The 24,621-nt window shown below is 32.2% G+C and overlaps 4 protein-coding genes across 5 annotated transcripts in view; 3 read left to right on the top strand and 1 right to left on the bottom strand.

The window, feature by feature from the left end:
* The window catches only part of Gdap2 (ganglioside induced differentiation associated protein 2), a 29,709-nt gene extending 17,357 nt beyond the window's left edge, over nucleotides 1-12,352 (top strand). The window contains exons 8-11 of the mRNA XM_070638417.1: nucleotides 10,040-10,193; nucleotides 10,258-10,397; nucleotides 10,704-10,886; nucleotides 10,949-12,352. Of these exons, the coding sequence (XP_070494518.1) occupies nucleotides 10,040-10,193; nucleotides 10,258-10,397; nucleotides 10,704-10,886; nucleotides 10,949-11,018 (547 nt within the window). The 3' untranslated portion in view covers nucleotides 11,019-12,352. The remainder of the gene's footprint in view (nucleotides 1-10,039; nucleotides 10,194-10,257; nucleotides 10,398-10,703; nucleotides 10,887-10,948) is intronic.
* A 2,626-nt stretch (nucleotides 12,353-14,978) lies between these two features.
* On the top strand, nucleotides 14,979-16,636 carry LOC139089017 (2-acylglycerol O-acyltransferase 1-like). Of its 2 annotated transcripts, XM_070638433.1 has the most exons (4): nucleotides 14,979-15,220; nucleotides 15,293-15,414; nucleotides 15,470-15,567; nucleotides 15,628-16,636. In XM_070638433.1, the coding sequence occupies exons 1-4, from the start codon at nucleotides 15,214-15,216 to the stop codon at nucleotides 16,457-16,459; spliced, it is 1,059 nt and encodes a 352-aa protein (XP_070494534.1). In that variant the 5' UTR covers nucleotides 14,979-15,213; the 3' UTR covers nucleotides 16,460-16,636. The 2 variants fall into 2 exon arrangements, with proteins under 2 accessions (XP_070494534.1, XP_070494533.1); XM_070638432.1 differs by having other exon boundaries at nucleotides 14,979-15,414.
* Nucleotides 16,637-16,785: 149 nt separating this feature from the next.
* Nucleotides 16,786-20,537, top strand: LOC139089014 (toll-like receptor 2). The gene is made up of 6 exons (XM_070638430.1): nucleotides 16,786-17,766; nucleotides 17,862-18,006; nucleotides 18,078-18,759; nucleotides 18,819-18,926; nucleotides 19,040-20,119; nucleotides 20,178-20,537. The coding sequence occupies exons 1-6, from the start codon at nucleotides 17,260-17,262 to the stop codon at nucleotides 20,413-20,415; spliced, it is 2,760 nt and encodes a 919-aa protein (XP_070494531.1). The 5' UTR covers nucleotides 16,786-17,259; the 3' UTR covers nucleotides 20,416-20,537.
* cn (Kynurenine 3-monooxygenase cn) lies at nucleotides 20,460-24,530 on the bottom strand. The gene is made up of 9 exons (XM_070638431.1): nucleotides 24,272-24,530; nucleotides 22,426-22,495; nucleotides 22,114-22,353; nucleotides 21,963-22,050; nucleotides 21,731-21,902; nucleotides 21,363-21,663; nucleotides 21,252-21,280; nucleotides 21,016-21,193; nucleotides 20,460-20,943 (listed from the first exon to the last, which is right to left on the bottom strand). Exons 1-9 carry the CDS (start codon nucleotides 24,353-24,355, stop codon nucleotides 20,696-20,698), a joined length of 1,410 nt encoding a protein of 469 aa, XP_070494532.1. The 5' UTR covers nucleotides 24,356-24,530; the 3' UTR covers nucleotides 20,460-20,695.
* Between the last annotated feature and the right edge of the window lie 91 nt (nucleotides 24,531-24,621).

Here is a 24,621-nt window from a genome sequence, read left to right as displayed (position 1 = left end):
ACATTTAAACTCTTATTTGTGACTTAATTTGCGTCTTTATTTGTGTTATGATTTATAATCTTGTTTACTATAACACCCTATTCCAAAAACAATATGAGATAATCTGATTAGAGGAGATTATTGCATGGAAATTTTCCACTTTTTGCGAATCAACAGTTTACTTTGTTTACAAACCCCCCATGCTGTCAATATGCACCACATCCATTCGTCATTCAACATTTAATTGAATTTTTAGCGCATTTTTGGGAAAAATTACACTTATAGATTCACTTTGATCGGCTGACTGGCTGGGTGAGACGTGAGATCTCAGCAACCAGACATTTTAGAGAGCATGGATTTGAAGCATTAGCTCTGTCTTATCGAGTTACTGGCTTATAGTTTAGTCAAGTGGCTAAAAAACTTCTCTAAATGCTTTAACTAATGATTTATCCATGAATTTTCAATTTATTTGTGAAAATTTCCCCTCGTCAATGATTTGAATATTTTTTAACCGTTATTTTTTAAATAAATTTTAACCGTTATTTTTTCAACCAATTACTGATCGCTGGGCAAAAATGCGCTTGAGTCCCTCAATAACAAGAGGACTTTCAACATTTTTTTGTTTTTTTGACTACAAATGCTTGGAAAGGTCAAGAAACTTCCCTCATATATTTTTATTAAATTTTTCTCTCTTTTTTTATCTCCAAACTACTTTTTTGCGCAACTGCGTTACATATTTTTTTTTGCAATAAATCTACAGTCTTCCACTTTTGATGGAAACCGAGTAAGTACAAGAGAACAATACATCTGCTACGTATTGTTTACTGAGAACAGTAATGTAGTTGCAGCTAGACTGTAGTTTTGCTTGACTTTTTAATAATGACTAGGAACGATAATTTCTTACTTAGTATAGATTTATTTTTGAATTTTAACATTTTCTTCGAATTTCATTTATCTTCCCGAGCGACACAAATGAAGAAGGCTTTGCCATGGAGCCTAAATTTGGCAGCCATGTAGATGTCACGCAAAGGTGACCATTTGGTCCATTTGGTGTTGTTAAAAAAGGTTAATCGGATTCTATGAAGCTCCTTGACGGAACCTTCCTTCATTTGTGTCACTCGGGCTTGTAAAACAGCACTTTTCAAACAAAAGAGATTCTAATTAGTTTCTTGGAATCTTTGCTTTTGACTCATGTAAAATTGCTTCCTATCTACACAATGCTTATCTCTTATGGGTACACAAATTGATAATAAAAAACGTATCACAGCAACATATCTCAGTTTATGAAGGCTACAAACATGTCATAAAAATCAGTAACATCTCTAAAAGTTATCTCCATTCCAAAAACTTATCAAATTGCAAACTCAAATGAATGAAAATTGTAGACGGATAAGATGAAGAACAAATTTGAAGACACTTATTCATCTTCGTTGTACGTAAAGGTCATAAGTACGTGCAAATTAAAATCTACTTATCTCAAATGTCGTTCCAAGTGAGCAGTGATATCAAATTTTTTGGTACATAATAAAGCCATAAGGCCACATTAGGGAACGTTTAGAAGTTAAGTGACGGTTAAAAGAGGATGGAATGGGGTTGCTATTTAGGTACGGAGTTCAAATGTCGGTTCATGATTTGGTTACCGAGCGGTACGGTTTAGGGTGGTGGAGGGAAATATTTCTAGTGTTACGACACTTCCGAATGCTCCACAAGATTGTGTTTTTCCTTCATTTTAATTTTGAAACTATTTACATTGTGTATACATTTGTCTGTTCCATTTTAAGATAAAATAAGAAGAGATCTCTGACATTGAGTAAATGTGAATAGGATTTATTTTCAACATTTATATGAATTGTGTTGGGAAATTTATTTACAAATGACGTCTAACTTTTGATTTAAAGCTATTAAAATGGGAGAATCTGAGTTTTCAGATAGATGTCATTCCAAAGTGCAATGTTGTGATTCATTATGTGAATCCTTGTCATGTCGAAAACACTCTGTTTAATGATTGAAAGAACGATCTCTGGTGGGAATCGAACACACATACTCATGTAAGAATGATACAGATTTCTTGTACATCCACTCGTGATACTTAACCTCTTTGCCTCAGAGGCCCTACTCTTGAACTGGCAGATTCGCTTATATATAGCTCGATACCCCAGATTCCATTCTGCTTACACATCACAATAGCACACTTTGAGGTAATTTGGTACAGATTTTAAAAGTCTACGACAACTTCGAAAAAACTTTCCCTAAACAGCAATTCAAAATTTGCATGGAATTTTTTTCTGCTGACACTTGTGAAGTATGTAATTTCATGCAAATTTAATTGATTGTAATACGTAGTTCAAGTAGATCTCGATCTCTCTCAAATGACTTATTCCCTTAAATCGCAATATGTAATAAGTCACTCATTAAAATTTATGCGTAAAACAGCCATAACAAGTTTAATTATTTCTCTATAATACATTAACGATTAAATGAATATTGATGAGAGTGATTAATTGGCAACAATGATTGTGCAATTATTGATGACTTAAAATTGGAGTGTCTAGAAGATTCCGCAGCATCTCATAAGTATATCATGCTTTATTTGTAAGAATCTCATTTAAATTTGCTTAAGGAAGTAAGAAATGTCAAGTTTGTCACTTATGATTTCAAGTTTCCTTACAAAACCACCTCGAAAACCTTTCAAGCACCAACTACGTCTGTTATTATTTGTAAATGGGCTGCTGGAAGTTTTATTATACAAACTAATTAAAGTTGATATAAAAGTAAGACATTAATTGCATGCAATAAAACATTATCTTGCGTCTCTTTACAAAAAAAGAATAACAATGAAAAGAAATGTGATCTTACAAGGCTCACTTTCCGTAACGGAAGCGCAATACCTGAATTGAAAATAAAAAAAATCGATGTCGATGTTAATGTTGCCATACATTTAAACATCAAGATTGGAAAGGTATGGGAAATATGCTTCAATTAAGTGTTATTGTGCATGTTGCACATTTCATAAAGGAACAAACCGCTTTCCGGACGATAAACGGCGAGTTTCGCTTTCATTGTTTTAAATTCAAGGTCATAATTTTTTATATATTATTGATATTTATATGAATTACCTCAACTCATACTTTATAGTTTGCATAATCGATTTCTAACCTATTTATTACGTTTAAGGTTCTTAGTTATGAGTTTATATAAATCAAACGTGCCTTTATCATTCTCCTTATTTGTATGTATATTGTATGACCTACCGTTCAGTTATTATGTTCGCTATTAAAGGGCAGAGGGAGAGGAAATGGATCTTACAGGCAATACCTGAATTGACAGCTTTAACCAGTTGATGGACAATGCCACGAAGTGTATTTGACATTTGCACAAATTTTACGGACACACCGCTTGATGTTAAGTACGGCCGTGATGAGGCCTACAGGTTCAAGGTTACACGACATGTGATTCATGACATTTCCAAAATTTTTTTTAGTGCTGCATACACAGATTGCCCATCACTGCACTAGTTTGTTGCGGCACACAGGTCTTCCACCATTGAATTATTGTGCTGTGGCACATTGGTTTTCCACTACTGCACTAGTGTGTTGCGATAAACAGTTTTTTCACCATTGCATTATTGTGCTGCGGCACACAGGTTGCCCAACACTGCACAAGTGAGTTGCAGCACACAGGTCTTCCACCACTGAATTTTTGTGCTGTGACACACAGGTTGTCCACCACTGCATTAGTGTGTTCCAGCACACAGGTAGTCTACCACTGCATTATTGTGCTGAGGCCTACAGGTTGTCCTACACTGCTTTATTGTGCTGCGGTACACAGGTTGCCCATCACTGCATTATTGTGCTGCGACACACAGGTTGCCCACAACTATTTTAGAGAGTTGTATGTATGAAATCAAGGAAGGAAGGATTGGAAACTGAAAACATAACAAGTGGACGACCCCTTCCTGAACTCTACATTCCTAGAATTCCATTTTTCTGATGAAATATCAGACAAATAATACCTAGAAACGAGATTATTAACTTCAAAATTCTATAGCCTCTAAACAAAACCCCAGAGAGTATCATTTTTGAAGAAATGCCAAGTCTATATCCAAAATGGCATTCATTACATGTTTCCTCACATTTAGTTCCATGTCATGAACAAATGAAAATACTTTTTAATACATGAAATGTCGAGGTAGAACCAAAAAAACTTTTATTGTTGCTTCCTTCATTTAAAGTTATTGGGAAAAACTTGTTGAAAATTATCTTGTAGGTATATACAGGGGGTCAAATTTGCAAATAACATTTTCGAGTATCACGAAGATGAAAATTTTCCCAAATGTCTTCCAGCGCACACAGCAAAAACAGCAAAAATGAGAGAGAATGAAAAGAGAAAAACTCAGGCAATGAGCAGTCAACATTACAATACTTTCTGTAGACGAAAAGAGAAAACCTTTTGATGACTACATCAAGTTCATCAGCTCAAAGCCTCTAGATACTCAACATTTTACTCTCCATTTTCTCTCATTTTCCTTTTTTTTTGTGCACAACAAAATGAAAATATTGAATTTTTCTCAGCATAAGCTTGTAATTCGGCAAATAATCGCTCTTCGTTTTTTTTCGAACAGTATGAAATCGCGCTTCATTCATATCGGATGTACTAATAAAGAACATTGTGTTTCTCATTGAGTTCTACTTGATTTTTTATTTAATTTTTTCTGTACTAAATATACAAGAAGTAAAGAAAAGCATAAAGAAAAGGAAACAGGAGCTATTTATAAAAGCTAAACTAAATTACTTGCATCTCAAAAGGGACCAACATCCATTTTTCAACCATCATTTACATCATAGTTTCCATTTTAAGTGTAAATTTGTAATAATAATAATAATTGCCAAAAAAAGATGATGATGGCAATGGAGTCTGTGGAATTGAGCGAAACATCGCAACAGCAGGTTGATAATAATGATATGGTGCCTGTATCATTGGAACATATTCAAATTGAGACACCAGAAGAAAGGTCAATATATTATTCAATATCAAACAGTCGTCATTTCTGTTCTATACTCAAAATTTATTAGTACAAAAACAAAATGCAAACAAACGGCTGTGGGGTCAATCATAAATGACGTCTACTATAGAAATTTATCGGAAGTGAATCACTTCCGTAATATTAAAAACCAACAAAACGGACATTTTAAGGCTAAAGAAAGGAAATATTTCAAGGACGTCATTTGTGAATGACTCCTTGTTCATGAATCAACAAAGGCCGAATGTTTAGTGATGATGAATCATTTGGTGTGCTTATTGCAACAATTATCACTCTTATTAAAATTAATGGAATTAGTCACCACCTTAAAAATTTTGAAATACGATGAAATAGAACGTGTCTTTACCAAGAATGAGCCAGAATGACTACATACAAAAGTTTGATTGGTCATTTATTTTTATTTATTTAGTTTCGCGTATCATTGTGCCTCACAATAAGGTTTTTAGACATTCATTTAACAAAATTGGGCTTGATGCTTAACAATAAAAGAATGTTATTTTTCTAGTAAATTGAGATACAACGATGGACATAGAATTGATTCAAATTACAGTACATTTTTTGATAAGTGACTTTTTGTTATGCTCACACTGCTTAAAACGTGTATGTCTATTAACCATTTCCGTTTTTATAAAAATGTCTATCAAATTTGGAATGCTTTAGGTCAGGGGTGCGCAACCTGTGTGTTGCTACACAGTTGTGTGCAACCTGTGATGCGGCACATTAGTGTGCAACCTTTGTGTCGCAACACACTAGTGTGCAACCTTTGTGTCGCAACACACTAGTGTGCAACCTTTGTGTCGCAACACACTAGTGTGCAACCTATGTGTCGCAACACACTAGTGTGCAACCTGTGTGTCGCAACACGCTAGTGTGCAACCTATGTGTCGCAACACACTAGTGTTATTACCGGGAAATAAAAGGTTGTCCAACACTGCTTTAGAGCTTGATTTTGATGGGCGATTTCATGCGATTGCTGAAAGATTGTTGATTTTTATTAAGTAAATATTTGAGTCTGTCTATCAATGTTCTAAAAATCTCTAGATTATAATCTCAAAGTTCAATTAAAAAATAGAGCATAAAATTAATTTTATAACCCATTTATCAACGGATGTTGTTGATTTAAAATTCAAAATACTAATAAGCTTAAAGTTAAAGGAAGCCTCGTGCAATAATTTAATTGATGCTTTATTCCTTAAACTCATTCAGATGATTATAATTTTCATGTTGCATACAAAATCGCGTTGTTTAATAGAGCAATATAATAGACACTAGCTAAATATAGATGCAGAGAAATGAATTTACGTAGTAGATTTCGAAATCGTTGACGTATTTTAGTTGATGAAAAAGAGACTGAGAGAAGAAAAGAATAAATAAATGTGAAAATGAAAGAGTTGTGTCTGCGGTGTCTGTTTTTTCGCTTATTGATCCACTTTCCTTCCATACATACGCATAAATTCTTAATGAGAAGAGAAAATTTGATTTTACGTATCCGCATATGGTGTCATTTACAAATGATGTTCAAGAATTATGACTTCCGAGCGGTAGAATGCGGCGAATCGTCTTTGTATTGTCTCAATGCCGCCAGGGCAAGTTCGCAACTTACCGGCAAGACAGCGACACAATGATGCAACAGCGTACACGATACATTGTTCGGTATTAGAAGCACTGGGGTTAATTTTCCGGTGGTGATTCGGTATGGTTTGGCACGGTACGGTATAGGTACATCACTCGGTACCATGTTACACTTACTATGGCAAAGCGGTACACCTGTATTGTATCAATGGTAGACCGGTGGAACGGTACGGTATAGTGGTACGATGGTACAGTTTTAGTTCACCAATTGTACGGTACAGGTCTACCACATCACACCGTACCCGTGGTGCACTCATGCTATTAGACATCACTTACGAACGACCCTTATGACTCTATTGTCTGTTAGTTCAATTTCCCCAATACACAATCAAATTTATTTTATTTTTTTGGCAATTCAAATGAATCTCACGAGTGCACTTGTGCCTTTTTTCCATGAATGGCTTTCTTCTCTGTTTATCTTTACCGGAAAAAAGAAGGAATTTAATTTTTCATAAGAGGCTTACCAAAAAGGAACAAAAACAATCATCTTACGGGAATTTCGTTCATAGTAATCTCTCATTAAGTAAATATGTTAAGACAAGACACAAGTTTTTTTTTGGGATTGATGCTAAGATAAAATCAATATTGGATCTTGTCATTTTCATATTCTATCTAAATGCTTTTTGGATTGAAAGTTTTTTTGTTAACTTGTAAAGAGTAAACACGACTTAATAGCGGCAATAAATGCGAAAATTAAAAAAAAAGACCATGCGATAAGTGAAAACAATGTTTTTATATCCATCGTACCATTGTGTTTTTCCACTGAATCACAAATAACATGAAAAATATCGATGAAACTTTTCTTTCTCTATTCATTTCTATGTATTATACCGAGGTTGCTTCTTCTGCACGTTATGGTAGTTTTTTGCAAATGCTTAAATGAATGAAATTTAGATTATATACATAGAAATTGTGTGAGACGAGCTGAATTGCATTGTTTTTTGAATGATTTAAATCAATTCTCACGATATGCACAATTTCACTCTTTGTATCTCACAGGTAGTCTAATTAAAATAATTACGGACATTATTGTTATAAGATTTTTATCATTCCATAATTTTGTCTTGCAAATTTTTTACTTCCAACTTGATTTCACGGCTATTAATATGTTAAGATAACCTCAATCAAGATAATATAATTTTGATGAGAAGCTTTATTGTGATCAGAACTACAAAATGAGCATTAAATATATAGATACATTGTAATGAATCATAAGATTAAAGGTCGGTTACTTAGGGTTCGTTGCTTATTATACTCGTATTTTAAGGGGGTTGCTGGGTCTGCAGATTGTGCAACAGTTTGACCGGATAAAGTTTTAAATATTTAATATATCAGTCCAAACAACACAACGTGTTCGTTAGGGAACCGCTGTCTCGTTTTATTACCAACTCTGCACAGTTACATGACCCAGGTATATCAATACAATGTACTTAGCCACAATTTGTGTGTCGCACCCAAACTGAGACGGTGTCACTAGAAACAGTAAAAGGGCTTCCGAATCCGACTAGATCTCCCATGGAATCGAATCCGGAACGTTTGAGTCGGTTCCGCTTAACCATTCCAACTACAGCACTTTGACAGCTGATTTTGATTTAATTTTTATGCAACAAGACTTCGTTGCATGATCCAGCAAGTAGAGAAGACTATCCCTAAGTGAAAAAGAGACCACTTTTAGATTCCGAAGTTACATTTCTGTACCACAAGCATTCTCTTTGCCATCCCCTACTAAGGTATCAAGATAAAAGCTGCCGCATGACATATGTATACCTATGGTAAACACATCTGTGTACTAATTGCAAAGAAATCCCTTTAGAAATTTCTGAGCTTTTCATCAGTCTATTGGGTACTTTTCTCTATTTAAGAATCTTCCCTTACATCTGCATCTTAATTTCTATTTGCCTCAGATTAATAGCAATGATTGATATTACTCATGGATATATTAAATATGATGAATAACAACTTGTAGGATGAAATACCGCATCATTATCTTATCAAGATAAATAATTTTCATTTTGTGAAACACGAGGAAGATTTAAGATCTCAGAGTGGAGAGTAAATAAATGCTCACATGATAACTTACTATTACCGTGAAATTTTATGAAATAATTACAATTAAAGTCCATAAAGTAAGTTAGCATGTTAACAAATATTTACAATATAATTATGTATTGGCTTGCATAAATGTAAGCATAAATCACAATCTAAATTCTCAAAAAGCTTCTCAAATGATCCTCTGTTAGAAAAGCTTTCAAGCTTGACATAGTAGAATGAAGCATGTCGAGAGAAAAGCACTGAAAGGGATTGTTCATAAATCGCTTTATAGTTTCTATTTTTATATGGGAAGGATTTTGTCCCTTACAAAAAATATCATCAGATTCAGGAAGTCTAAAGAGCTTTTGGTGATGTGAAAGCTTTAAGACAATCTGATGAAATTCATTATATGACGTGTTTTTGTTCATCATTTTATACAACAGTAATGATGATGATAGTAAAGAATCCCTCATACATATATCATCCTTTATGACAGCATGAAAACATACTCTATAAGGACTTATGGTCTTTATACATATTTTCCAGAATGTACATAAGAGTAATGTAGAAAAAAGGGTTTTAATTCGTAAGATAAATAAAGGATGTAGAGAATGAAAAGAACATAAAAGTTAACTATGTACAATTTTCTTCCATTTAGTTCCATTTTGGATGTTTTTCTCTTGATTCTTATGTGCAAATAGCAAATCAGGGTGGATTTGGGGATGTTGTTTAGGACATATTACATTCAAGGATCACATGACAGTCTATCAAGTCTGTTGACCTTGGAATCACTGACACACTTTTTACTTGTTTAGTTTATGCTTGCTGCTACCTTTTTAAAACCACAAACTGAAAATCCGGAAGAAACTCTTACTGCAAAATAATAAATATGCCTAGATAAGAAGTCTGTTTATAAATTATTGCTATAAATCTTGACTGCTCATTGTTTTTAAAAGTGGATCAACAAATCATCACCGAGTGATGGATATAAATTATATTTCAAATGCCTACATGCTTTTTTCTCAATGACCTAAAATATGTACGTGAATAGAATAGACATACGAATTGGTATGGATTGTAAGGGATGGAAAAAATCATGGGTGCATTGAATTGAGCACCAATTTATCAATACAGAAATAAACTGTGTAGAATAAAAAAATCAAAAATAAATATCTGATGAAAGCTAGTGCCAATAGTTCAAGTAGACGATAGAGAAATGAGTATTATTAGACACATTCACACTTCACATTAAACGTGACTTTGGAGTTGCTCAATTTTTATTCTATATTTATTTTTATTCCATTCACAGAAAAATGTAACTAACATGGTCTCTATTCCTTCTTTTATTTATTATAGATACGAAAGGTTGTTGCGTCGTGCACGTACAGAAGACTTATCCGAAGTTAGTGGCATTGGTTGTTTATATCAAAGTGGCTACGATCGTCTCGGCAGGCCTTTAATTGTATTTTGTGGGAAATGGTTTCCAGCAAATGAAATAGATTTAGAGAAAGTAAGTCTATTGCCATTAATAAGTCTATTGTCAGATAATTAATTTATTCCCTTTCGTGTCTCAGGCATTGTTATATTTGATATACTTGTTGGATCCGTTAGTAAAGGGAGATTATGTTATTGCATATTTTCACACATTAACAGCAACAAATAATTATCCATCATTAGCATGGCTCAAGGAAGTCTACAGTATTTTGCCATATAAGTAAGTATAAAGGATCAGTTATCAATGATGTCCATTGTTTCTATCTATAAATAGGACTGTACTCAATTATAACGTTCATTTGAGATTTAAATAATATTTATTTTACATAGTTGAACACCCCTTTTTATACAAAAGCTCAGTTTGTTTTTAAATTCCGAAGAGTAAACATTGTAAATTTATTAAACAATCTGTACACAGTTCCTAATTATAACAAAGTTGGACATCATTAGCAAAAGATCCTAAGCTTGTTTTGATCATAAAAGAAAGTTTATGCTAATTATTATTGCATTAATCTGCTTTTTTCAGATATAAGAAAAATCTTAAAGCATTTTACATTGTTCACCCGACATTCTGGACAAAAATTATGACTTTCTGGTTCACTACATTTATGGCGCCAGCAATTAAACACAAGGTTCATTCACTGCCTGGAGTCGAACATCTTTATGCAGTTATTTGTAAAGATCAATTAGAAATTCCTGCTTATATTAGGTGAGAAATTGCATACATACAATAAAGTGTTGAATTAATTAATATATTATCTTAATCCTTAGTGAGTACGACATGGCGACGAATGGATTACATTACTTCCAACCATTTAATAGCAACGCATTCGCTTCTTAATATTGATCATAATATCAGAAATCTGAGAAATTATATATAATAATGCATCACTATTAATTCAAAAATTCTATCGGAATGAAATTAAAAAAAACATAATTAAAAGTAATATTTTTCTAGTTATAAAGTGAATACCTATGACTATTATCATTCTTTAACGTACTTACATTACTTGCATGAAAAATAGCAAGTGTATTTTCATCTTCTTGAATGATTAATATATATAGAGAGAGAAGAACTAGTTCTTAATGAGGAAGAAGATACATAAAAATGAAATGCTATTTAGATGAGTTGATTAAGATATAATAATATATACATAAAAGAGTTCTTATGAATTTCGTTATTGTAGTCGTAATGAAACCAACCAATTAGCTGATGATTGAGGTGAAAAAAAAAACAGAGTATGTTTATGTCATTTGTAGTAATATTAATCTCCTCCCTTTATTTATTCCCTATTGATTATAAATACAAAGGGAGATCCTTTTAAAAGGCTGGGCAATCGAGGCAAGATTTAGATGATTTTGTTAGTCAAAATAAAATTGATTTCTTTAGAATTGAAATTCAAAATTGAAGGAATATGTTGATGGATATAGCAATATTTCTTAGTAATAATTATGATTGATGTACAATATATGGCGGCTACTTAGGAAAGGTCTGGTTAGATAAGGGATGTTACTGTATCATTCTATTAAGAAACACCAAAATTTTAGGATACTTGAATGTAATGTCATAATTGTTGATTATTTTGTTACTTTATAACAAGATTAAGTGACGATGAAGACACCTGATAAGCACAATGTCAACAAATTCCTTCAATTTTGCCGATTTCTTATAAGAAAATCAAGTTAAATTAAAACGTTTAATGCAAATTTTTGTTGTTGAAAATATTTTTCATCAAACCAAAATAAAAGTATAATAAAAATGATGAATAATAAAACCCAATTGTAGATTTGTAAAAGAGATAAAAGAGGTTAATGATGATACAAAGAAGTTATTTGTGATACTAAAATGCATACATTTAAATAACGTTGTTATGAATATAGTTCAGTATTTCATTTATCGATTATTTTAAAACATTTATTTCAATTACAATTATATTTTCATTATGCTGAATTAATCTTTATTTACCATTAAATTACCATTATCATTAATTATTTAGCAAAACATCCAATTCGTACTTCATATGACCATAAGAACTGATCATGCAGAATCATAAATAATACAGATCAGAACTGGTTATGAGTATTAAATTGGATGATTTGCGGGTATTATTACATATTTTTAAGTTTTGTAGAATTTATTATTCATTAATAAAAAATTTGATTTCTTTAAAATTATTTAACATTTTTTTTGATTCTTTGATTTCAACAAAATATATCTTTCCTATCTATCCCTGCTTGACTATTTTACTAAGGATATATTGGTATGCAAGGAGGGTTTCCCGATGAATATTCGAGATTGTGACCCGGATCGCGACTAAAAGAGAATTCTTTGAAGATTCTGTCTCAACAAATCTCGACTGGGAAGTATTGGGATCGGTCTCGAGAACTCTTATGAGCAAGATCATCTATATTATTATAGGATAATACTTGAGTACGCTTCTACCCCTAATAGCAATCTGACAAAATCCATACTAAATTGAAAAAATATAGCTATTCTTTTAAGATGACGGATTGAGAAACTGTCAATATGCTAAACTCTTCAGCAAGTTAAATGAAATATTAATGGATCCTGGTTTGACGTCTGAAGATGGATCTATCGCTTTTTGCCATTTTACCAATACCAAATGCTAAACTGTCTCTATCAACAGTTCCACTTTCCAAAACTTTAAGATAACTTCCATCAAAAATAGAGGTATTAACTCCGTTTCTACTTTGAGTAGAATAATCACCAAATTCTATACCAGAATCTCATCTAGATACAGTCTAAGTCTTTACCCTTGTTATACCAATATATCCTAATACTTAAATCCTTTATATTACCATTTTTCATCTAATGTATTTGTATTGAAACTGCTTTATGCTAATATTTAATTAAAGGAAAAAATCAACTAGGAATAAAATGAACCTAACTCTCAGAATTAGATAGCTTAATGATTCGCTACATAAATCTCGTTGTAATTTAATTAATTAACAAAAAAAATGAAAAAAATTCGATAAAGAGTTAAGCGATCTGTTAAAAACATATAAAAAATATTAAAGTACGATTGTATCCTTTTCCCTTATTCTATTTAAAGCTCAAATTTTTCAAAAAAAGTAAAAAAATATGAAAATTAGACAAAAAAAAACTTCCTACTTAAAAATTGTAGAAGATGAAAAAATGTTTTGCAATTTCTTGATGTTGTTAATTAATTTTTAATAAAATTTATTTTCCTAAATTTATGCAAATGCGACATCATTATGCATAAAAGTGCCAATTATCCTACTTTCCTTATTTCATATTTCCTCACTAATGTCGATCACATGATACCAAAAAATAATAAAGTCATGATGCCTTTAGATTGTTTATTTTTGAAGCTAGTTTTGTAAATGAACACATGCTTATTAGCATCATTATTTCCGTAACATAATGAAAAGTTTCTTAGTTCGAAAGCTCACAGGGTAAATGCAATCCGAAAAAAAGAATAAAGATAAATAGAAACAATGTTAACCAAAATTAATATTAAAGGATGTTCATCGCCTAAACATAAAGATGCAATTGTGTACGAAATATTGTTGATGTTGAGTGAAATATAAAGCAAATATTAAATTCAGTAAGTCTTGAGGATATGTAATGACAGGAGCGTATCCAGTAAATGACAAAGTTGCTGGCACTGTTCCTGCATAATCAACCAGTTGACCCAGCATAAAATTAATCAAAAAAAAAGTTGTAAAATAAATGATGAGAAGTTGTCAATAGTTAGAATCCCACCTGAACAGTAAAATTACAATAACTACAATTGGCACTCTGCAATAATATTGAAAATAAAATATGATAACATCAAGTGAAAAATATTTATCTACTTATAATCAAAAGAGATTTTTTTTTGAAGAATGTATTTAATAATGCTATAGTTTTAGAGATTTTTGAGGAAATAAGAAAAGTTATTTCATTTATTCAGAAATTATTAGATGAAAGTATTTATCACAGATTACAAAATAGAAAGAATGTATGATGCATTCTAAAGAAACCGATCAAAAACCTTGTTAATTACAGTTTGGTTTAATAATAAACAGTAAATGCAAGAAAGCTTTTGTTTTTTGAGCTTTTTTTTTCTTCTCTTTTTCAGATTTTTTAAAGCTTTTATGCTGCCAAAAATAATGTCTACTCACCTTTAGTGGATCATTAAGGAACAACTGACATAAACTCGTTGAATACATGGCCATCACGAAATTAATGGAAATTCCTTCTCAATTCAAAAATTATTTTTATTCCAGAAAACCATGCTGTATCTCGTTCAATCTAATACAAAATCAATCTTATACATTTCAATTTAGGTGTTACTATTTTTAACAATTATTCCGGCTTCTTCTTAATTTGATTAATGTCTGACTAATTCTTTGATCGTAAAATCAATGTAATAAAAAATCATTATGAAATACATTAAATTTAGTAAACATGGGAATAGTTTTTCCCTTCAACTTTGATGAGGTGAATTTTTACTCAAGTGGTGAATTCATAAAAATGATTTTATTCAAAATACTTCAATCCGTTTAAAAAGCTCGGAGAATATACTAAAATCTTGACACTAGCAGTTTTAAAACATCAGAACACTAAACCGACTCGGATTTTGTATTGAAAAGTCAAACTCTGAAAACAAAGCTATAAAGTATTAAAAATTTAATTCCGATATTTTTATTCTCAAATCCTCTCATAAGTCATGCATGACTCGTGTATTTTAACACGTAAATTATATACGTATTAAACTATGAACGCACTGATAAGAAAGAAGGAACTGATGCATTATTGCTTAACCCGAAAGATCAAAATTCGAAATGTCTGGAAGTGATAAGGTAAATAAAAAAATGATTAGAAGGGAGGAAACTACTCTCTTATTTATTCTGGTTTTAAAATTCAACCGGGAAACATAATACATAAAAATATTAAAATAATTATTTAATTAATATTTCGCGGGTGTAAGCATGTGTTTAAATTGATGTCTTGAAGTGCTGTCTATACATCTGTTGTCAATTTGTGTAAAAATCCATCAAATGCAGATATGAGCGGTGAAAAATTAAATTTCATAAAAATGCACGTGGATATTATTGAAACTATAAAATCATTAATTCTGTCAATAGAATGGGCACCAATCGTTAATGTTTCTATGAAACGAAGATATGAAGTCTTCAGTGCCTTTTGTTTCATCATGATGGTTCTATTTGCAGAACTTCTTTCTGTATATGCGATTTATTTATTATTGGTAAGTTTAATTAATTTTAGTGACTTGTTTTACACTAATAGTTCATTTTCAACAGTTCCGTACTGGCATAATTGGCAAAACATTGTTTGCTGGATATATGATATTCATGTTGAGTGATTTAAAAGCTGATGAAACAGGAATTCGAGGCCAAGGGTAAAGAAATGCAAACATTACGTCTGAATGTTTTATTTATAAACTTTTCTATTTGATTAGCTCCGATTGGGTGAGATCATGGTCATGGTGGAAACATTTTGCTGATTATTTTCCTGTTGAACTTGTCAAGACTGTTGATTTGCCGCCGACAAAGAATTATTTGTTTGCCTGTTTTCCTCACGGTGTAATTAGTTGTGGATTGTTTACGAATTTTGCTACAAACGCTACAGGATTTCATGAAAAGTTTCCGGGAATTAGATCAAAACTATGTACATTGTCATTCCATTTTTACGTACCTTTCTTCAGAGAACTGGCACTTTCATGGGGTTTAATGTCACCAAAATACACAGCTATCAAACGAGCATTATCACAGTCTACAAACAAATTAGCTTTGTGTAATCAAGATGGATATACATCAAACGTAGTTTCAATAGTGGTTGGTGGCGCACAAGAGGCTTTATACAGTCGTCCAGGAGTTTATCAAATACATATTCAGAATCGAAAGGGATTCATCAAAGCCGCCATCGAAACTGGTGCTTCTTTAGTTCCTGTATTTTCATTTGGTGAAGTTGATGTTTATGATTCACCTAAAATTGAACCTGGTAGTATGTTACGAAAGTTTCAAGAGAAATATAAAGCATGGACTGGTGTTGCACCTGCGATTTTCATTGGTCGTGGCTTTTTTCAATACTCGTTTGGTTTGATTCCGCGTAGAAATCCAATTCATACAGTCGTTGGATCTCCGATATCTGTCGAAAAGAATGAGTCACCAACAAATGAACAGATTGCTGCTCTTCACACACAGTTTGTACATGAAATTGAAAATCTTTTTGAGACACATAAGCATAAATACATCAAGAATTCAGATAATGTTAAATTAATTATGGTATAATTTTGTTAATTTTTAATTCGTAATATTTAAGTTACTTTTCTGGTATTAGAAGTTTAATTTGCATGCAAAAGGAATATTCTTAATTAATTGTTTTTTTAAATTTAAATTAAATAAATCTCATATAGTTCGCGAACTTTCGAAAGGATCCAACACAATAAAAACATTTATAAAGCGTAATATCATTTCTCATACAAATAATATTTCTTATCATATCAAGCGCAAACAGATTTATTGAATTAATCTTATTAATTAATCCTTCAATGGAAACAAACACAATTCGTTAAAATAGTGCGTCGACTAAATTTAGACTGAGTTATAAGATCCACTACTATTTACGTGCGTTGAAAGGTAGTAAATGTAGGAAAAATCGTTGAAATGATATATAAATACCACCGTAAATAAATGTATTCTTAATGAAATTATCAGCAAACTAACTTTTTTGTTTCGTTGATAAGGTAAGTATGCGAAAATCTTTTTAAGACTGATTGATTTTTACTGCTTCTGTGTATGAAAAAAAAATCAAAGAGTTCCATTAGTATTGCTTTAGAATTTGAAGAGTGCGGAAGCTCACGGTAACATGTTTTCGGAAATATCTGAACTTTGATACATTTAGAGAGAAAGTCAAGCCTTTTTTATTCATTCGGGAATTTTTAATCTACTGATAAGTATTGATCGGTAAAGCCTTTCATCCAAGATCATACGATATTATACCGTAACATTGTGATTTCATGGAAAGAGTGTGCATATTATGATAAAAATTTAATTAATTTAAGTGTAATGAGTAAAAAATCGTTTTTGCAATGTATCTTATATCTATTGTGCTATGTACTTTAGTTGTGTTATTTATCCATATAAAAGTAGACGTAAACTGTAAATCATATGTCGAAAAAATCGACAAGTCAAAAAAAACTGATACGGCACTGTATGATGATGATGCATCAAACATTGTGACGATAAATAATGTCAACGATATCAGTAATACTTCGTCGATTGATAATGTTAATTTTGGAAGCATTGAAGATATAGGAGAATCCCATGAGACGTCACAAGATTCGTTATCAGTAGAAAAGTTTCTTCCGGTGCCTTACAATGTTTTCTCATTCGAATCATCGGAATCGAACGAACTGTGCATTTTGGAACGTTCAGATTTTTATTTATCATGGTGGGTGTACGAAAATGGAAGTTTAAGACTTCCAACTGTGAATCGTACAGCAATGTCGGGATTTCTTGATTTGTCGCTGCAGCTGGCGACTGAATCTATGCTTTACGAGTTTGTGTTATCATTTACAAGTCAAAATCCCAGTGAGGTAAATAATTCTTGTCATTATCATTGATAATCCTTGCTGGAATTAAGAGAGTGTTAAAAATATAAATTCTTTTTCTTCATTGTTATTATTGTCAGGTGATAAGAATTATGAGTATAGCGAATAATAAGTTGAGTAAAATACCGTCATCAGTTTTAAGCCTTACTAATTCCTCCATACAATATTTATCGCTGGCCGATAATGATTTTTACAATTTATTTGAGGAAGAAAATACCACATTCGGTGAGTGTAATCAGCACATCACGTTTATGCTTCATTCATTAACAGAATCTATTTATTTTTTTCATTGATAGAAAATTTCACGGCGTTTCCGCTGATGACAAATTTATTGGAACTTGATTTAAGAAATTGCCATATGACGGGCTTAAAGTCAAGCTACTTTTATAATTTACCAAGTCTATTCAGGCTATTTGTATCACATAATTACTTTACAACAATTAATGCTGACGATATGCATTCCTTAGGAAATCTACAGCATCTAGACATAAGTTATAATCAAATTCCACCTAATTACACTAACGTATATGATGGATTGTTGTTGGAAGAGGATCTATTTAAGCGACTACCTCGCCTGATGTTCCTTGATTTATCATATTCAAAATTGAACAGCAAAAGTGTTAGAGCACTTCGACATCTTGGACCAAAAATTAATCAGCTGTCGTTGTGTCACACAAACCTAAAAACCTTAGATATCGACACGTTCTACAATACAGGATTAAAAGTTCTTGATCTTAGTGGAAATGTAGAACTTTATAAACATTTAACCATTGACCATTTCCAGTATCTTACAGAAAAGTTAGAAATATTAGTCTTTCGAGACGCACAAGTTAGTGACAAGGATTTATTTACTCACCTAAAAACGCTCAGAATGTTAGACTTAAGAAATAATCACATAAGTTCCTTAATTCCATACGATTTTACATCGCTCAAAAATCTAGAAATTATTGATTTGGGTAATAACCAGATACGGAATTGGTAAGGCATACTTTCTTCATTGATGAATGAACGACAATTCATGTATTTATATTTTCTAGGCAAAAGCGAATCTTTGCTGAAAATAGGAACATTAAAGTGCTAAATTTAAGACACAACAACATCACTGTGATCAAACAAGAAATGCTTCAGGATTTTTATGAGACACAGTAAGTTAAAGCCTGTTTACTGTTGACACCTGTTTTGTCTTATCTTTAATCAAGGGAATTTCCCAAAATACTTATATCCAAACCGACCTAATCAAGTTTTTCTATATTCTTAGGTACCTGGCAATAGGATCCAATGATTTCATATGCGCATGCAACTTGCGTGATTTCATCGACAGAGCAACAAGAAATGCTCTTTATCATCATTGTAATGAACGATCTAAAAGATCAATAGACCTGTCACAAGGACTTCTTGCGAAGGAAAATCAATACAATGTCTTTCTTCGAGAGTTCCATACTATTGTGTCTCACTATGAAGAAAGCTACCGAAACATATTAGCTCCAATTTTTCACAAGATACATCTAGATGCAAAATATTCTCCAAAAGGTTTAGACTTAGATGATGAAGAAAGCACAGTTTCAGTTGGATTAAAGCCATTTTCCGAAAATGACTGCGACGGCTTCGATCACAATCAAAGAACAATCATGAATTTCAATTTTCTGTTGCTGGATTATAATGAAAATGACTATAAATGCTTTGATTATAATTTTGGAGAATACAGCTCTTCAAATCGATCAAGATATTATTTTAATGAGATTGATTCATGCTATGATGGAGATACGACAACATCACCTTCTTATGAAGGTTCAAGCTCTGATGATTCTACGAATGTCACAAATCCACCTGACGATGATGGTCCAACTACACCAAAAGGAGATGATGATGAATCTTCCTTATTAGTCAGATCATTTCAGTACATCTATTTAAATCTATTGTTCATCATACCGGCAATACTAATTGTAATGTTGTGGTTTTGGAAGCGAGCCGACATTAAATACTTCTTTTCAATATTTAAAAATTCACTGATATTAAGTCTTGATACAGATGATAAGAAAGCACTTATGCTTAAAAATCGAAAAAGGTCGACTAACTCAATCGATCAATTTACCTACGACTTATTTGTTTCGTACTCTGATAACGATCGATCTTGGGTACTTGATGAGTTAATTCCAAATATCGAAAAGCGTACGGAGATTAACATTTGTCTACACGAACGAGATTTTCAAGTAGGTCTAAGCATTCTCGAAAATATAATTCAATGTATGGATAAAAGTCGTTGCTTACTGCTCGTGGTATCAGAATCATTTCTAAAATCAAATTGGTGCTCATTTGAGATGCATCTCGCGCAACACAGGTAATAAAAACAGAATTTAATGTCCATTCCTGTTTCTTTATTAATAATTTATCTTCAGATTAATCGAGACAAGACGTGAGCAGTTGATTTTAGTTCTTCTTCATGACATACCACGATCTCGACGAAGTCGAACATTGCAATTTTTAATGAGAACAAAGACTTATATAATGTGGCCTCCTGACGGAAAAGAAGAGTCACGGCTTAACTTTTGGAAGCGCTTAAAAAAGGCAGTCGTACCGAATGATTGGGATCAAGATGAAAAGGTTTCGAAAAAGCAACGACATAGTATTGTATAGTTCGACTGTATATATTTTGTACAAAGATTTTAGACTTAAAAATGTAATTTTCTAACTTTATTATTATTTATGGCAGTAAAATCGCACAATATCGTGTAATAAAAGCTTAAATGATTATGATACTTTTAAAATGTGTTAAAACTTGCTTATTATGTCCTATTGAATCTAAATTGTTATTTCTGTAATAATTTCAAAGCCTCCTAATTCATATTAAATTAAAGCCAAACTCGGTGTTTGCATTCGCATCTGCTATAAACTAAGGAAATAATAGCTGATCATCTCAATTACTTGACTCCTCAAACATCCTGTAGTTATTGTAGATCTGATACACACCAAGCAATCCCAATGCAGATACAGCATAACCAGAGACTGTTATAATTCGATTCAACACTTTATCTTGCCATGCTCTATTGTCAATGCACTTTTTATAGGGCATACATGAAAATGATACACTTCCATAAAGCGGTACCCAAACAGTTGGCATCATCCAATGTAAGAAATCGTCTACTGCCTTTCTGAATAGAAATGCTACAAGTAAAGAAGCAGATGTAATTGAGTATGAAACAATAATAATAAGTCATGCAAATCAAATTCACTTACATTTCTTGTTCACCAAGTCTCTCATTTCAATGTAGTTATACATTGCCAAGTCACAAACGGCATGAGCATCTTCCCATCTTGTTTCACTGTATTCGTTGAGTATTTTTTCCAAATCTGATCCATGCTTGTTGAATAGTCTCGTTAAAATACTACAGTCTTCAAAACCAGCATTCATTCCCTACAATTGGACATAAAATTCTTGATTTATCAGTTATCGATTTGTCTATTCTATTTACCTGTCCATAAAACGGAACAACAGCATGACCTGAATTTAATATAAAATAAGAATCATGAATGAACGTAATTACAGCTAGTAAATAGTATTTGCTGTTATCACTGTTACTGACCTGCATCACCAATCAAAACACATTTTGACGAAACGTGATATGGACGACATTTAACGGCCATTAAGTATTGAGGAGGTATCTTGAAAAAGTCCTTAACCAAACGTTCCTCGCCAATCAATGGAATTGAATCCGGGAAAAAAGTCTCGAAAAATTTCAAAAGTTCATCAGACGACTTTATGCTATCAAAATTCTCAAATGGCATAAACAAAGTAACGGTCCACGTACGGTCTTGATTCGGCAACGCAATCATCATAAATTTGCCTCTGGGCCATATGTGTAAATAATTTGCTGGCATTAGGAACTGATAAGAATACAAATACATTGTGTAAAATATTTTGTGACTTTTTGGTTACAATCAAGTGATTTACTTCTCCGTCCTTTCCTGGTGGTATGCAAAGTTCAAGATAACCATGCTCAATGTAAATTTGCTGATAATTGAAGGCATTCTTTTTGAGGAATTCGCGACGAACCGATGAGAATGCACCATCACATCCAATAATTAAATCTGCATTTGTTGTCTCTTCTTCCTTTGTTGTTGTGCTGTATGGAAAATGATATGTATGAAGTATTGTGATTTGATATTATTGCTACGTGACTTACTCAACGAAATGTACTTCGCCTTTCTCAACTTTGCCACCCGACATTTTCTTATTGAATTTTAGATTTATATTTGGATACTTTTCAGTTGCTGTAATATGATATATCGTATTATAACTTTTACTATGACTTCCTTAATGCACGTAAAACCTACCTGTTAATAAAATTTCATTCAAATATTTTCGGCCTACTGAATAAATGGCTTGGTTACTGTGTCGATCATAAGGAATAATGTTCCTAGTTCCATCAATATTATGAATCATACGTCCATACATGGGGATACCGTGTTTAAGCATCTTATCTTCAAGTCCGACTTCCCTTAATGCAGTTCGACCACGAACAGATAAGGCAAGATTTATGCTTCTTCCGATAACCAGCTCAGCTGTCCGTATGTCTATAGATAACGATTTTAGAATAGTCTAGTAATTTAATTTCATTCAAATATTTGTAATTTCATGCTTAATACCTTCTCTATATTCGTAGACTGTCACATTATGTCCGCGTTTCCCCATGTGCAATGCGGCCAATGAACCGACCTTGACATCGGAAGAAAAATATTAAAATCAACAAATTTTTGCATTATTTTATTTACGTTCTGCATTAATGTATTTCTTTATAATCCCGAGCAGCACAATTTGCCGCCAAAATTGTTTCCATCAAGACAACATCATGTCTTATCATTAATAATGCGACGAAGCAAACACGTTGTTCTATTTGGGACTATATGACTAATATGAATATAATCAGCATGTATTTTAAAATAGAATATAAAGTTCATTGAGGCAATAAATCCATTATGTCTCGAAATAATGTCATTATCACTAGAAATTGGTGAATCATTCATAGAATTATGTAAACGTGACTTATGCTAATCTAGACCGTGATTTCTTAAATGGAACAAATCAACAGTAATTATCAATTTAGAAGATTCTACCCTGAGACGTGAGAACAGCTAAACATTTTTTGATAATTAACAAAGTAGGCATATATTTGATTATAATGTGTATATATTTATTGTTATCAAGAATTGTTCGAATTTATACTGTTTTCAAGGCTAAATTGCTATTAAGGTTCGGATGATAGTAAGATGTAGGTATAGGTTTGGCGAACCCTTATTCGTTAAGCCAGTGATGGGCAACTAGTGTATCGCGACACACTAGTCCATAACCAAAATATGTTGGAATTGCTTTAAAATATATGCGGTTTAGGTCGAGGCTTTCCACCAAGGTGTGCCGCGAGAATTAAAAGATTGCTTGCCACTGCGTTAAACTGTCATTAACCCTAAAACATCTATAGTGAGTGCGTAGTTCTGGATCTTTGAGATCTGAATAGCTAGTTTATTTCTAAAATTACGAATGTAATTTCTGGCGTGTTGAGGTTACAATTTTGTATTCATTATTTTGTTACAAAGTGGCTAGATGAAGTTTCTTAGAACATAATTTCCAAACGATCCCTTATGCAAGATTTATTGCTGATGAAAAGTTGATAGAAATGAGAAATAAATTAAACGATAATAATTTTTCTTTTTATTAAGGCCGCTCACTTTCAATTTAATTTAATTGCATCATAATCTATAACAAAGAAGGCAAGAGAAGGGCCTTAATAAGATTCTTTACGCCACTTAATAAATGAATAGCCCTTCGAACAGCAATGATGATTTTAGTATTTTACGGTACAGGTCCCAAACAGACAAGGACCACACTAATGAGTATCCTCACAAAATTAAGCATTCTCAATTGTATTGATTCTATGTATACACAATACAAACCTAAACACTCTTTCAGGTTAATATGATCATTATTTGTTAGGGGATGTTGTTCACTTATAAGTAAACTTCCAAAAAAAGCAGCCCGAGCAATACAAATGGGTGGCAAATGGATGCCGTATAGAGGCGCCTTAGATTTGGAATTGGTAAAAGAGATTTAGCAGAGCCTTCTTTATTTGTGTAGCTCGGGTTAATTGAATTTGGAAATAGACCGTCTTTGTGAAATCATTGAACTATTGTACAATTACTTTTAACTGTACCAACTGAATCAAGGCATAAACTAGACACGCTGATCTTATATTTGGTCCATGGATTGATACTTTATTTTACAGTAATACAATTTCTTATCTCTTTTTCTGTTAAAGCGATTAACTCAAAAATAATATTGTTCAGTTCTTGAATACTTGAAAATCGATCGCGTAGTAACCCCTGATTATTAACCCCAAATAACGACAAAGGATACATTGCGATCTTCACTTGATTTTATCATAGTTGACTGTGCTTAGTGTTTTTACATGCAGTTAGGCACTTAGAAATTATTACTTACCAATCCACCTCCAACAATTGAAATATTCAATGGTTCATTTTTGTACCCATTGATGGTACCATTCTTTCCATTAGCATGCTGCATTTTAAATAATTAATTGAGGATCCTTGTGCAACTCAAATATTAAATGAATGAAACTGATAAAAAAAATCGGCAGCAAATTTGTAAATCTCGATGAATTATTCAAAATAATTAAATGCAATTTGTTAATGCTGGCTTATCAGCTTGAACTTATCACTTGGAATACTTTTTTACGTCTAATCTGTACGATGTTAAATTGAAAACTGACTTGAAAAATTTCATGTCATAACAAATTGCCGACTCTCTTTACAATCGAAGCCTTAAAAGTG

Source organism: Chironomus tepperi, unplaced genomic scaffold (genome assembly GCF_022539635.2).
Source record: "Chironomus tepperi strain 1889 unplaced genomic scaffold, CSIRO-AGI_Ctep_v1 contig_172, whole genome shotgun sequence".
Lineage (NCBI taxonomy): Eukaryota > Metazoa > Arthropoda > Insecta > Diptera > Chironomidae > Chironomus > Chironomus tepperi.
This window is presented reverse-complemented; position numbering and strand designations above follow the sequence as displayed.

Coding starts and splice junctions, on each gene's coding strand:
- LOC139089017 (XM_070638432.1), top strand. CDS start 15,214: ATGAGCGGTGAAAAATTAAATTTCATAAAAATGCACGTGGATATTATT. Junction 15,415..15,469: donor ATGCGATTTATTTATTATTG/GTAAGTTTAATT, acceptor CATTTTCAACAG/TTCCGTACTGGCATAATTGG. Junction 15,568..15,627: donor ACAGGAATTCGAGGCCAAGG/GTAAAGAAATGC, acceptor CTATTTGATTAG/CTCCGATTGGGTGAGATCAT.
- LOC139089014 (XM_070638430.1), top strand. CDS start 17,260: ATGTATCTTATATCTATTGTGCTATGTACTTTAGTTGTGTTATTTATC. Junction 17,767..17,861: donor CAAGTCAAAATCCCAGTGAG/GTAAATAATTCT, acceptor TATTATTGTCAG/GTGATAAGAATTATGAGTAT. Junction 20,120..20,177: donor ATGCATCTCGCGCAACACAG/GTAATAAAAACA, acceptor ATTTATCTTCAG/ATTAATCGAGACAAGACGTG.
- cn (XM_070638431.1), bottom strand. CDS start 24,355: ATGCAGCATGCTAATGGAAAGAATGGTACCATCAATGGGTACAAAAAT. Junction 22,496..24,271: donor CAATTGTTGGAGGTGGATTG/GTAAGTAATAAT, acceptor TCCGATGTCAAG/GTCGGTTCATTGGCCGCATT. Junction 21,281..21,362: donor TGTTTTGATTGGTGATGCAG/GTCAGTAACAGT, acceptor TATTAAATTCAG/GTCATGCTGTTGTTCCGTTT.